This window comes from Somniosus microcephalus, chromosome 10 (genome assembly GCF_052327205.1).
Source record: "Somniosus microcephalus isolate GS21.2 chromosome 10, FLI_Smic_1.0, whole genome shotgun sequence".
NCBI classification, from domain to species: Eukaryota; Metazoa; Chordata; class Chondrichthyes; order Squaliformes; family Somniosidae; genus Somniosus; species Somniosus microcephalus.
The window spans coordinates 176,576,474-176,591,678 of record NC_140996.1 but is presented as its reverse complement, the minus strand read 5'-3'; the positions used below and the strand labels follow the sequence as shown (position 1 = coordinate 176,591,678).

The window sequence follows — 15,205 nt, the reverse complement described above, 5'->3', positions numbered from 1 at the left end:
AGGGGGAGGATCCAGTTGTCGTGGTCCATGTTGGTACCAACGACATAGATAGGACAAGGAAAGAGGTTCTGCTGAGGGAGTTTGAGCAGCTAGGGGCAAAATTAAAAAGCAGAACCACAAGGGTAATAATCTCTGGATTACTACCTGAGCCACGTGCAAATTTGGCTAGAGTAAATAAAATTAGAGAGTTAAATGCGTGGCTCAAAGACTGGTGTGGGAGAAATGGGTTTTGCTTCTTGGGACACTGGCATCAGTACTGGGACAGGAGAGAGCTGTTCTGTTGGGACGGACTTCACTTGACCAGTGCTGGGACCAGAATCCTTGCGAATCGAGTAACTAGGGCTGTAGAGAGGGCTTTAAACTAATTAGTGGGGGGGAGGTTTTAAGAGAGCGAAAAATCAAAATGACAGCGGAGAAGGCAAGAGAGCAAGGTAGTAGTGGGGGAATTAAAAACCAGAGCGTGTCAGGAAGGGACAGAATGTATAATGATAAAGGTAAAGTAGTAAAAGGGGTAAAAGCAGGAATAAATTGTCAGAAAACATATTTGAAAGTTCGGGGTTACGGGGATAGGGTTTGGGTGGGATGGCTGTCGGTGTAGGGACCGGGTGCTAGGGTTTGGATGATCAGCCATGATCTCGTTGAATGGCGGAGCAGGCTCGAAGGGCCGAATGGCCTACTCCTGCTCCTATCTTCTATGTTTCTATGTTTATCTGAATGCACGCAGCATTCGTAACAAAATAGACGAGTTGATGGTACAAATAACTACACATGGGTATGATCTGGTGGCCATTACGGAAACATAGCTGCAAGATGATCATGACTGGGAACTAAGGGTATTTGACAATTAGGAAGGACAGACAGGAAGGAAAGGGAGGTGGGGTTGCTATGTTAGTCAAGGATGGAATCACTGCAATAGTCAGAAATGATATTGGGTCAAAGGATCAGGATAGTGAAACAGTTTGGGTGGAGATAAGGAATAATATGGGGAAAAAATCACTAGTGGGCGTAGTCTATAGGCCTCCTAACAGTTGCAACTCTGTTGGTCGGAGTATAAATCAGGAAATAGTTGGGGCTTGTAATAAGGGAATAGCTATAATCATGGGGGATTTTAACTTTCATATTGACTGGACTAATCAAATTGGGCATGGCAACCTTGAGGAAGAGTTCATAGAGTGTATTAGGGACGGGTTCCTTGAGCAGTATATAACTGAACCAACCAGGGGGCAGGCAATCTTAGATCTGGTCCTGTGTAATGAGACAGGATTAATAAAAAAATGTCCTAGTAAAGGATCCCCTTGGAATGAGTGACCATAATATGGTTGAATTCCAAATTCAGTTTGAGGGTGAGAGAGTTGGATCTCAAACCAGCGTACTGAGCTTAAATAAAGGAGACTATGAAGGTATGAGAGTAGAATTTACTAAAGTGGACTGGGAAAACAGATTAAAGTGTAAGACGGTACAAGAGCAGTGGTCTACATTCAAGGAGATATTTCACATCTTTCAAGATAAATATATTCCACTGAGGAAAAAGGGGAGTAAAAGAAAAGACAGCCATCCGTGGCTTAGTAAAGTAACAAAGGATAGTATCCGACTGAAAACAAGGGCATATAAAGTAGCCAAATCTAGTGGGAGGATAGAAGATTGGGAAGCATTTAAAAGCCAGCAAACGATAACTAAAAGATTAATTAAGAAAGGGAAGATAGATTATGTATATTATAGATTAGTAAACTAGCAAAAAATATAAAAACAGATAGCAAGAGTTTCTACAGCTATATAAAAAGAAAAAGGGTGGCTAAAGTGAACGTTGGTCCCTTAGAGGATGAGACCGGGAAACTAGTGGTGGGAAACATGGAGATGGCAAAGACGCTGAACAAATATTTTGTATCAGTCTTTACAGTAGAGGACACTAAAAAATATCCCAACACTGGACAAACAGGGGGCAATGGGGGGGTGGGGAGGAGCTAAACACGATTAAAATCACTAAGGAGATGGTACTCGGTAAAATAATGGGAATTAAGGTGGATACATCCCCCGGACCTGATGGCCTACATCCTAGGGTCTTGAGAGAAGTGGCGGTAGGGATTGCGGATGCATTGGTGATTATTTTCCAAAACTCCCTGGACTCAGGAAAGGTCCCGGCAGATTGGAAAACTGCTAATGTAACACCCTTATTTAAGAAGGGAAGTAGACAAAAAGCTGGAAACTATAGACCAGTTAGCCTAACATCTGTGGTTGGCAAAATGTTGGAGTCCATTATTGAGGAAACAGTAACAGAGCATTTGGATAAACATAATTTAATAGGACAGAGTCAGCATGGTTTTATGAAGGGGAAGTCATGTTTGACAAATTTGCTCGAATTCTTTGAGGACGTAACATACAGGGTGGATAAAGGGGAACCAGTGGATGTAGTGTATCTGGACTTCCAAAAGGCATTTGACAAGGTTCCACACAAAAGATTACTGATCAAGATAAAAAATCACGGGATTGGGGGTAATATACTGGCATGGGTGGAAGATTGGCTATCTAACAGAAAACAAAGAGTTGGGATAAATGGTTCATTCTCAGGATGGCAATCAGTAACTAGTGGTGTTCCGCAGGGGTCAGTGCTGGGACCCCAACTCTTTACAATCTATATTAACGATTTGGAGGAAGGGACCGAGTGCAACGTATCCAAGTTTGCCGACGATACAAAGATGGGAGAGAAAGCAGTGAGTGAGGAGGACATAAAAAACCTGCAAAAGGACATAGACAGACTGAGTGGGCAGAGATTTGGCAGATGGAATATAATATTGGAAAGTGTGAGGTTATGCACTTTGGCAGAAAAAATCAAAGAGCAAGTTATTATCTAAATGGAGAGAAACTGCAAAGTGCTACATTACAAAGGGATCTGGGGGTCCTGGTGCATGAAACACAAACAGTTAGTATGCAGGTGCAGCAGGTGATCAGGAAGGCCAATGGAATCTTGGCTTTTATTGCAAGGGGGATGGAGTATAGAAACAGGGAGGTCTTGCTGCAGTTATACAGGGTATTGATGAGGCCACACCTGGAATACTGCGTGCAGTTTTGGTTTCCATATTTAAGAAAAGATATACTTGCTCTCGAGGCGGTTCAGAGAAGGTTCACTCGGTTGATTCCAGAGATGAGGGGGTTGACGTATGAGGAAAGGTTGAGTAGGTTGGGCCTCTACTCATTGGAGTTCAGAAGAATGAGAGGCGATCTTATCGAAACATATAAGATTGTGAGGGGTCTTGATCGGGTGGATGCGGTGAGGATGTTTCCACTGGTGGGTGAGACTAGAACTAGGGGGCATAATCTTAGAATAAGGGGCTGCCCTTTCAAAACTGAGATGAGGAGAAACTTCTTCACTCAGAGGGTAGTAAATCTATGGAATTTGCTACCCCAGAGAGCTGTGGAAGCTGCAACATTAAATAAATTTAAAATAGAGATAGACAGTTTCCTAGCAGACAAGGGAATTAGGGGTTACGGGGAGAGGGCAGGGAAGTGGACGTGAGTCTAGATTCGGAGCAGCCATGATCCTATTGAATGGCGGAGCAGGCCCGAGGGGCCGTATGACCTACTCCTGCTCCTACTTCTTATGTTATGTTATGTAAAAAACTGGAAGAATACATTGGTTGTCTCTACTATGGCTGAAATTAAAAGTTGTCTTTACTGTGGCTGAAAGTAGAAGTATTTTGGATTTGGCAATGTGATGGAACAGCCGATTCTCACTCTATCACCCGGCACAATGGAATGGCAGGTCATGAGTTACCACTTGCGATTCACTGAACAAATTCCATCAATTAAAGACAACAGGCAGTAAAAAAATTAGCAAGTGATTCACAGCAGAAGAGAAAAAGAGAGACTTGCATTTATAGAACGCCTTTGCTCCTTGTTGGGAAAAGGCAAACAACAGGGTTTGAAAATAGAAATGGAGAGTTGTTGGTTAAATTTTTGTTTTAACCACCTGGGTGGTAATCTGGTGGACCAGATCATCCACCTGTTAAAGAACCCACCAGACTTATATTCCATTGATTTCAGGTGTGTTCTATAAAGGGTGGGAAAACTGGAGAGAATGCATCACAGTGAAAATGGCATGTGATCTCTTGGACGGAGCAGGCCCATTGAGCTAAATGACCTTTCTCATTCCATGAGTTTTTATGTTCTGCTCTCAGCTGAGGTACTTGTGAATGTGAAACTTTGACAAATTTGAGGCAGTTAGGACTGAGAATTAAGGTCCAGTGTACCAAGTAATGGTTTTAGTTTTTCTGAGAATTTGCCATTATAATTATTAATCATTTATTAAAATTTAAAGTGTTTTTACTCAGATACCAGGGATATGTTGGCACTCCAGTGTTTCTAGTTTGTCTTTGATGGAATGTATTTATTAATAACTAATCTGGTTTACTAATTAGACTTGGGGAAAATCGTAATCTATATTTGGAAAAACTATAAATGTTGCCTGGCCTGCTGAGTTTTTCCAGCATTTTCTGTTATTTTGGAAAAACTATTCTGTGCTTGAAAGAGTGTCCAGTCAGAGGTGGCATCTGGTGCGGTAAGTTGGCAGTGCTTTATTTTAAATCAATGAAGTAAACTCACAATTAGCAATATATTTTCCTCTCTCAGATCAGTCTTATATAGAACCTATCTAATACAAATCAGAATTCACATTAAGCACAATCTAAGTGATATATTAATTAGTACATAACTTAATGGTCATTGTTTGCATTCTGGTGAGCAAATTGTAAGAACTTCCTCCAACATAATGCTACAGCAACCTAATGTTAGGACAGTGACACTGCTATAATGTGCATGGAGATGAGAACAGTGTAAGAACAGTGAGATAATTTTGTAATCATGTTACATGTTAAACAACAGTTTATAGAGGCCTTCAACTTCACAGTGGCAATAGTGCCCCTTTATTCACCCCAGAGCTGTTTGTGCAAGACCTGTTCTGGAAAGATAATAGTTGCCAGATTGTCAATTGTTAATACAGATCAAATAAAGGAAAGGAAAGGACTTGCACCTTCAACAATTGTAGAATGCCCCAAAGCGCTTTACAACCAATGAAGTACTTTTTGAAGTCTAGTCATTGTTATAATGTAGGGAAACGTGGCAGGCAATTTGCCCACAGCAATGAGTTACATGGCCAAATAATCTGTTTTAGTGCTTTTGGATGAGGGATAAATACTGTCCAGGACACCGAGCGAACTCTCCTTCGAATAGTACCATGGGATCTTTTACATCTACCTGAGGACAGATGGGGCCCCGGTTTAATATCTCATCCGAAAGGCAGCACCTCCAACAGTGTAGCACTCCCTCAGTACTGCACTAAGATGCCAGTCTGGATTATGTGCTCAAGTCTAAGCCTCTGAAGTGGGGCTTGTACCCACAACCTTCTGACCCAGAGGTGACAGTGCTACCACTGAGCCAAGGCTACCTTTATTGGTATTATGAAACACTGTAACAAACATTGCCCTAGAACCTATGATCATCAGGCTCGTCTTTAGCTTCCAGCACTTATGGATGTACATAACTCATACGCTAGAAAGAAATATCAGAGTTCAGAAGATTAAAAACTTGATCTGGCAGTGTGAAGAGTAAACAGTAAATGTTATGTAGGTTCACCACTTGATTGTATGCTTGTCAGGAATTATCAGCTACTTCACAGGAGCTGGTTGGTTATTTTTAATATTTTCACATTGAGTGAGATGGCAAAAAAGGAAGCAGTTTGTGATCGGACACAGTATGGGACAAATATCCGCTGTTAGTTAGAGGGTTACAGTACCAGATAGGCATCGGTTAAAGAAACACAATATGAGATGAGGTGGGAGCTGTCCGCTACAGGAACACAATCCGTTAGACGGACACTATGAGTAAATGGATATGAAGCAGGAGTAAACAGGAAAGAAAGGGATGAGAAGGAAGTTACTGTGGTTTCTTTCTCTGTCTAATGTGAGCTCTTTTCTCGTCCTTCTTTCTGAGTCTAAGGGGCCACTATCAATTAACATTTTGTACTAACTACAGATTCATGTTTATTGATATGAAGTACACACATTCAGAGTAGGGTTTGTAACAATGATCAGTCTTTTTAATAAAGAGAAGAGTGAATAGACTGTGTATTCTTTTCTAGCCAAGGATGATTTTATACACCTACTTATCCTTCCATTTTATTCCAACCAAAGCATCCTTCTAATGCCAGTTGAATATTTTCTTTGTTGTAATTTTATTCGTGTCTTGCCACACACAATTCTGCACATATATATAGCAATTATCCACATACATATACAATGTTCCCTCTAATTTTTTTTTGGTGCATGGTCCCTTTAAATTTGCTGCGCATTAGCTTTTCCAGCAGCAGCAGCTGGTGAGCAGCCTGCACGGGACGTCCCGATTCCGCGCACCTTAGGGGAAACATTGTACATATGGTAGACTTTCTCCAACAGTACATTACAATGTTTATGAGTGTGTCTCTACCATACAACTGCAGGTTCCGCACCTAGCCACTAGAGAATTTGTAGACACCTGTGAGGCCCTGCAATATATGAGAGAGTGAAAGAAAGAAATTAGAAGTGAAGAAGGACATAAAGACAACTCCAACATTTTGATGAGGCAAAATTTCCTTCAGCTTAATGTTGGTAAAACTGAAGCTATCTTGCTTGGCTTCTTCCAGTATCTATGTACCTCTGGCCATGACTCCATCAACCTATTCTGCTGCCGCCTCAGGCTAAGTCTGGGGGTGCAAAATGTTGTATACTGCTCAATCCTGAGCTCAGCTGCCCCTTCCACATCTATTTCATTACCAAACTGATTTCTTCCATCTTTGTGACATCGCTTGCCTCCACCCATACCTCCTCACTGTTGCTTAAATCCTAACTCATGTCTTTATTGCCTAATCAGCCCACTTCTTTAATGCTTTCTTAGCTGGCCCTTCGCCTTCACAGATTATAATTCATTCAGAATCCTCACCCACACAAAGCCCTGCTCTGCCTGTCCTTCCACAAACTTACTGTTTCTCCGTGCCTAGTGAATTGGCTTCTAAACCCTCGTCCTCGTATTCAAATCCTTCCATCACCTTGTCCCACAATACTTCACCATATGTCTCTACACACAATGAAATAAGGTAGCTCCTTGTTCTTTGCACCCTAGGCTCTGACATTGATGGCTGCTCTTCAGCCACTGTGTCCTTACCCTCTGTAACTCCCTCCCTAAATCTCTCTGGCTTTCCATCTCCCACCTCAAAAACCTTTGTCTTTGACTCTACCTTCAGCTGGCTCTAACGTTTCCATTTTCCCTCCTGCTCGGTGACCATTGTTTTTCATTCACCCTGTAATGTCTTTCCAGATTGAGCAGCACTATGAAAATATAAATTGTTGTTCAAGGAAGAGCGAAAGAAACAGAAGTGAAGGAAAAGAAAGTAGAACTGCACTGAGAGAGAGACAGAGGAGGGACACATTCCCACCATGGCTCTGGCGGCTGTGTGGTGGAACACCATAAATTTGGCAGGAATCCGATTATGCCAGAAATCTCAAAATCTTACAGTATACTATTGTGTAATTTTTCAGTTGCATTCATTTCATTTTCTAAAAATGTTCCTCTACCATTTCATTTTATTATGTTCTTTTCTATTTTAAACACTCTCTTTATACTCAACAACACCTGAAATGTACCCCCACAATAGTTCATTATCCAGTACCACATATAGTCACCTCTTTATCAATTACATCCTCCAGCTTCCCAAGAGCAATGCTATGACAGATCCATACACCAGCCTGACCTGGACATATATCGCTGTTCCTTCATCATCGCTGGGTCAAAAGCCTGAAACCTCCTATCTAACAGCACTGTGGGAGCACCTTCACCACACAGACTGCAGCGGTTCAAGAAGTCCCACCACCACCTTCTCATGGGCTACTAGGCATAGGCAATAAACGGCAGCCATGCTAGTGACGCCAACATCCTGAGAATGAATAATTAAAAAAAATATAAACTTTGGTCCTGAAATTCCTGGCGGCTTGCTGGATCACTGGAAGTGCGTCAGGGCAGGACCTGCTGGCCAACTGGCCCTAATGCTGACCCTGTACAGGGATCAGCAGATTAATGTATTTTGGGCACAAGCCCATGCCCACACCAAGACCGATCAAATTCACCAGAAAAATAGTTGAATTTAAATTTCCCACTACAGAAAGCAGCATGGACAGCAACAATCATAAAACTGCTAGGCCCATTTTTGCCAGAATTGTGTCCTGGCACGCACTGTAAACTTGCTTCATGCATGTGTGCAGTGTGTCAGGGGCAACTGAGATGGAACTGGCGAAACTTAGAATGCCTTATTTTATCCCATCAGTCTGCCTTTCAGTGACATCATCAAGAAGCACCGTCCCTCTTTTTGAATTAGGGTCAGAAAGAGCTGAAGAACTTGTGGAACTGGGTTCGATCCCAAATTCCTACCCCATGCCCAAATAGCACTATAAAGGAACAGGAATTTCTAGCTGATGCGCCATCAATTACTCAAAAGACTGAGGTTAAGCGAGTAACAACCAGGCTTTTATTAACTAAAGAATGAAGGTCTTGTCTCGAGTGGTCGACCCGTCCAGAATACTAAGGGACTGGGAGGTAGTCACTTATATACCTGGAATAGTGGGAGGAGTCAGCCGAGGCATGTCCAGACCTGTACCTAGTGGAATACACATACACATAGACAGGTATAACAGTGGTTTACCACACTAGCCCAAATATTTTTAAATTTTATAATATATAAATGTTTATTTGCATACCCAACTGTGTGTAATTTTACACCACTTTCTTTTTCATTCTGTAAACAATGCCATGTGAAGTCTGGTAGTTATTTTTAGATTATAAAAATGCAATACCTTAGATCACTTTTCTCTGTTCCCCAGCAGAGGTCAGTAGGCTTCACTCTGTCACAGAACACAAAGACAGAAAACTGCCTCAGTCAGTGAATAAGTTCACCAGTGACACATTTCTTCCTCAATGTACATTTAATACTCCGGGAGTCACATACATTCACTTTTTGCAATTTATTTTCTTTAAAACATAATGGAGACCAGAGCCAGCCAAAACAATGAATGAAACAACCAATTTTGTCATTGCACGATACTGTTTATCCAAAAAGTTTAGACAAACGATTAATCTAGGTAACTAAATACCCATTAGTCATTCAAGTGTCATATAGCATTGAATGACATGAACTCAGCATAGAAACTGAAATAGAGTGCAAATAAATAATTATATACACAGGGCATGAAGAACAATGCAGTCAGTTTAGTTATCTGCTTAATGTTCTTCAGTTAAATGATTATGGGGGAGATTGTCGATATAGGCCCAAAAACAGACACGATATTGGTGTATCTCTGTTCCCTCTGCCCTCTCTCTTCTGAATTCTCTGCCCTCTCGTCCTCCCTAAACCTCTCCCTCCATATGATCATGTACCTATATCCATGGCCATCCCTTTGAGCTTGCCATCTCTCATGGTCTCTCCACTCCTATGGTCTCTATGACAGATGAGATCATCTTAGACCACTTCCTGTATCCCTCAAACCCACATCCCCCTACCCCCTTCCTGTAATGATCAGTAACCTGTCATTCTGGAATGGTACACTAGGTGGTGCTGTATGTATATAAGAGTGGGCTACCCACGATGCACTAGGCTACCCACAAGGCAGCAGTCAAGATGGAGGCCTCTACAGATACTGTACCTAGTCCACATGTGCTCAATAAAGTGTCTAGCAAAAGCTAGCTGTTCTTAATAAAAACGACTAGTTATTAATGAACATAACATGGTACCAGGATTGGTAAGATCTGCTGAATATTGTGCAACGTGACATGGAGAATTTGAATCCACCAGAGCATTTGAAACTCACAGGAAATGTCGACTACAATTGGCAGACTTTTAAACAACAATTCGAACTCTACATTGCTGCCATCGGGTACGGTACGAAGCCAGATGCAAGGAAAATAGTGTTGCTGCTCACGGTTGCAGGCCCACAGGCGATCGATGTATTTAATACATTTGTATTTAATCCAGAGGAGAACAGAGAAAAATTAGACGATGTGCTAAAGAAGTTTGATACACATTGTTCTCCCAAAAAGAATGAAACCTATGAGAGGTACATCTTCCGTTCTCAGACACAGCAGCAAAATGAGACTTTTGATAGCTTTTTGACTGATCTGAAACTGAAAGCACAGACATGTAATTTCTCTGAGCTGAAAGCATCCATGATTCGTGACCAGATTGTGTTTGTTATTCATGATAAAAAAAAGTCAGGGAACGTCTGCTGAGAGAAACCGAACTAACATTGGAAATTGCTGTGAAAATATGCCAAGCTAACAAGCTAGCTCAAAAGCATGCCAAAACTTTCAGTGAAATCAATGATGATGCGATTGCAGTAAGTGCTGCTGTCGGTGCTGTGTCCTACAAGGGGAAGAAACATGGGCAGAACAGAAGTGAAAAGCAATCGGAGGAAGGAATTTTAAATTGTAAACGCTGTGGTTACAAACACCAGTTAAAACAATGTCCAACGTTTGGAAAAATGTGCACAAAATGTCATGGAAAGAATCACTTTGCCAAACAATGCTTTTCAAAAGTAAAAACTAAGAAAGGGCAACGAGTTAATGTAATTGAGGACACTGATTTAAGTGAGACATGTTTTGTAGGAATGGTGTCATGTGTCAATATCAAAAAGGATACAGAAAATGTGCAGCCCTCAGGAATTAACAATGCTGAACAAAAAGTTAATGCAGTAAAAGAGGACAAATGGATGATCCCACTGCAAGTAAATGGAGCATTAGTTACATTGAAACTAGACACTGGGGCAAAAGCAAACTTAATCAGTATGAGTGACATTAACAATATGAAAGAAAAGCCCAAAATACAGAAAAAGTCAGTACTACTGAAGGACTATAATGGACAGAAAATAGATAGCTTAGGTGTATACAGACTTAAAGTGACAGTCAAAGACAAAGTGCATCATCTCATGTTTTCTGTTGTGGCTGAAGGACTTGATTCACTACTGGGTGACAAAGCTTGTGAGGACTTAGAACTGGTCAAGAGAGTCTACCGTATAAACTGTGCCATAAGCAGACCAGATGACTCGGTGGATTCTGTAGTGAATAATTTCCAGGATGTGTTCAAAGGATTTGGAGTTCTACCATTCACTTACAAGATCCAGCTAAAGGAGGATGCTCAGCCAGTGGTACATGCTCCACGAAGAGTTCCAGCACCCCTGCGTGACCGGCTCAAGAATGAACTGGACAGAATGACCACACTAGGAGTCATCAGGAAAGTCGAAGAGCCAACAGATTGGGTTAACTCCATGGTATGTGTAAAGAAAAAGAACAATGATCTAAGAATATGCATGGATCCAAAGGACTTAAATGCAAACATAAAATGTGAACACTACCAGGTTCCCAAGCGAGAAGAAATCACCAGTGAAATGTTAGGTGCCAGATACTTTACAAAGCTCGATGCCTCACAAGGATTTTGGCAACTAAAACTGGATGAAGAGAGCACCAAATACTGTACCTTCAACACACCATTTGGCAGGTATTGTTTCCTCAGAATGCCTTTTGGGATAATATCTGCATCTGAAATCTTTCATAGAGCGATGGAACACATAATTGAAGGTCTAGAAGGAGTTCGGGTCTATGTTGATGACATCATCATCTGGGGCTCCACACTGAAAGAACACAATGAGAGACTGACTAAAGTGCTACAGAGCATACGCCGGAATGGACTGAAGCTCAACAAAGCCAAGTGTCAGTTTGGCATCCAGGAAGTCACTTTCCTGGGAGATAATCTATCTGGTAAAGGAATAGAGCCAGATATGGAAAAAGTAAACGCCATACTCAACATGCCCCGACCCACTGACAAAAAAGGAGTGCTACGCATCATGGGGATGATAAACTTCATTGGAAAGTTCATTCCTAACTTGTCAGCCAAGACAGCCTGTCTGCGAGACCTGCTACATAAAACAAATGAGTTCGCATGGACAGAGAGACATGAACAAGAGTGGATAAACCTCAAAACAGTGCTGACAACCACACCTGTACTCCCCTTCTTTGACCCAACAAAAAGAATCAAAGTGTCAACGGATGCATCAAAAGGTGGCCTAGGTGCGGTCTTGCTACAAGCAGAGGGTGAAGATTGGAAGCCTGTTGCCTATGCCTCCAGGTCTATGACTGCTACTGAGTGTCGATATGCCAGATTGAAAAGGAATGTCTAGGCTTGGTAGTTGGACTAGAAAAGTTCCATGGCTACATATATGGACTTCCCACCTTCACAGTTGAGACAGACCACAGCCCACTGGTTGCCATCATAAAAAAGAACCTGAATGAGATGTCTCCAAGGATTCAACAACTCATGATGAAGCTGCAAAGATATGACTTTGAACTGATCTACACACCAGACAAATACATAGTGTTAGCAGATGCACTATCGCGAGCACCCACAATGAGTCATGTGAGCTCTACTGAAGAAGACGTGGATGTTCATGTGAGTATGGTCACTGCTGCGCTGCCTGTGTCAGACACAAAATCAAAGCAAATAGCAGAAGAAACAGTAAAAGATACAGTATTACAAACAGTAATAGAGAACATTCATCATGGTTGGCCAAAAGGTTCCTGTCCAAAATATTTTCACATAAGGTCAGAATTGAGTGTCGCAAGTGGACTATTACTAAAACAGAACAGAATGGTCATTCCACAGGCTCTACGTCAAGACATGCTCAAAAGGATTCATGAGGGACATCTCGGAATTGAAAAATGCAAAAGGAGAGCAAGAGACACTGTTTATTGGCCTGGCATAAATAAGGACATTGAGAACATGATAGGCAAATGTGAGACATGTCAGAAACACCAAAACAAACAAGCAAAAGGAACCAATGATAGTAGCTGACATACCAACAGCACCATGGCAAAAGGTTGGTATGGACCTTTTTCATTTAAATGGTAAAGACTATCTAATAGTGATTGACTACTATTCTAACTATCCTGAGATGGCGCTGCTCTCAAGCACCACAGCAAGCAGTGTCATAATGCATGTGAAATCCATCTTCGCCAGACATGGAATTCCCAGGATTGCCGTTAGCGACAATGGTCCGTGCTTCAACTGTAAGGAGTGGCAACAGTTTGCAGCACATTATGACTTTCAACACATCACATCCAGTCCTTTGTATGCTCAGTCGAATGGTAAGGCAGAGAAAGGTGTTCAAGTTCTCAAGCAGCTACTGAAGAAAGCGACAGAAAGCAAGCCTGATCCTTATCTCGCCCTGCTGAGCTACCGAGCCTCACCTTTAGACTCTGGTTCTTCACCTGCTGAACTCCTAATGGGTCGCAAGTTGCGTACCATGCTACCCTGCTGTGCAAAAGAAAAGCAGAGTAAGGAACTGAGACAGAGACTTCAACTGTTAAAGCTGAAACAGAAATCATACTATGACAAGTCATCCAAAACTCTGAAACCATTGACAAGGGATGATGTTGTCAGGATTGAGGATCCAGATGCATGGAACAGGAAAGCTACAGTTCTTGAGGAAGTAGGACCAAGGTCATACACTGTTAGAACTGAGGAAGGACAGATTCTCAGGAGGAACCGCCGTTCCCTCCTAAAAGCACAAGAGACTATCGAAGAGCAAATCGATGACAATGCCGCAACTGAATCTTGTCACTCACCACCAGAACAATCTAACACAAATACACATACAGGCTCTCGTGAAAACACATCAGACTTACCTGTGCTGAGAAGATCCACACGTGAAGTAAAAAAGCCTGATAGACTTAATCTTTGAGTACAAAGAAAACTACATTGAAAATGTATTGACTGTTGAAGATGTTTATGTTGTTATTGATTGATATTGATTGATACTGATTTTGTTTAACCTCAAAGAAAGGGGGATGTAATGATCAGTAACCTGTCATTCTGGAATGGTACACTAGGTGGTGCTGTATGCATATAGAGTGGGCTACCCATGATGCACTAGGCTACCCACAAGGCAGCAGTCAAGATGGAGGCCTCTACAGATACTGTACCTAGTCCACATGTGCGCAATAAAGTGTCTAGCAAAAGCTAGCTGTTCTTAATAAAAACGACTAGTTATTAATGAACATAACACTTCCAACCTCACTTCCTTCTGTGTCTATCCTGGAAAAATCTCTCCCCTAAATCATTTATAACTGCATTTGCTAATTCCCAACTGCCTAGCCTTTTGCCCTCCCTTCACAACAATAGTTCTGCAGCCATTGATCTGCTTAACCATTCCATTCCATCATGTCCACCTTTGATGCCCTTGTCCCAACAAAACCTTTTGTCTCTCCCATCCCAGTTGATCCACCTGGTTTGGCCTTTTATTCATTCCTTGGTTTAACAATTGGTTTAGCCATTCATCACCAGATCTGTTAAATGTGTTTCAGTATATCTCCTTGCAAGGCAGTCCTCTCACAATAAACCTTTATCCACATAGCAAACCATTTAAAAATAATTCTGCATTAATAATTTTTATTAAGTCTTTTGGTTGGTTCTTTATGTTTGTGCCTTGTACTAAAATTTTTCTGATTATTGTCATTAGAGTTGTACTGTGAAAACCCAGATATTGAGGATCTGAATCCAGAATGCAGATTTGGTCGCTATTTGTACTGATCACTCTGGTGAACACCGAGGAATACAGAAAGGGGACGTGTTTAGGTGGACATCCTGGAATTCCGGGAAATCCTGGTCATAATGGCACGCCTGAACGGGATGGGCGGGATGGCTCTATGGGTGAGAAAGGAGATACAGGTAGGGTGATCTGAAGACATACTTTTACTGTTTTGCATAGTTAGAAGTACCGAACTTTAGATATTTCTTTATAACTATCCATTCTGATATAAATCCTTACCTGAAATGTTAACCTAATTAAATAAAATAAAATAAACATACCAACACTATATTAGGTAGAGAAATAACATACCGTGTAACATGTGAACAGCTATGTTTTACTGAGCTGCTTCTCAACAGAGCTGCTTACCTACTCCTAGTGCTGTTTTTTTTGCTGATATCAGATACAAAATTATATTATAGCCAATATAATAGACAATATTGTAATTGTAAATCAGTGAAGAAACAGTACACAGTATATCTACTCATGTATATAATTTTCAAATCTGTGAATAACCACCGACAAAATCAAGATTCAGGATTTTTAAACTCTTGAAA

At 41.4% G+C, this 15,205-nt stretch overlaps 1 protein-coding gene across 2 annotated transcripts in view; it reads left to right on the top strand.

Moving 5' to 3' along the window:
* The first annotated feature begins 4,461 nt into the window (after nucleotides 1-4,461).
* The window catches only part of c1qtnf9 (C1q and TNF related 9), a 28,887-nt gene continuing 18,143 nt past the window's right edge, over nucleotides 4,462-15,205 (top strand). For both annotated transcript variants that reach the window (XM_085999213.1, XM_085999212.1), the window contains exons 1-2: nucleotides 4,462-4,552; nucleotides 14,580-14,788. In XM_085999213.1, coding sequence (XP_085855339.1) covers nucleotides 14,623-14,788 — 166 coding nt within the window. In that variant the 5' untranslated portion in view covers nucleotides 4,462-4,552; nucleotides 14,580-14,622. The remainder of the gene's footprint in view (nucleotides 4,553-14,579; nucleotides 14,789-15,205) is intronic.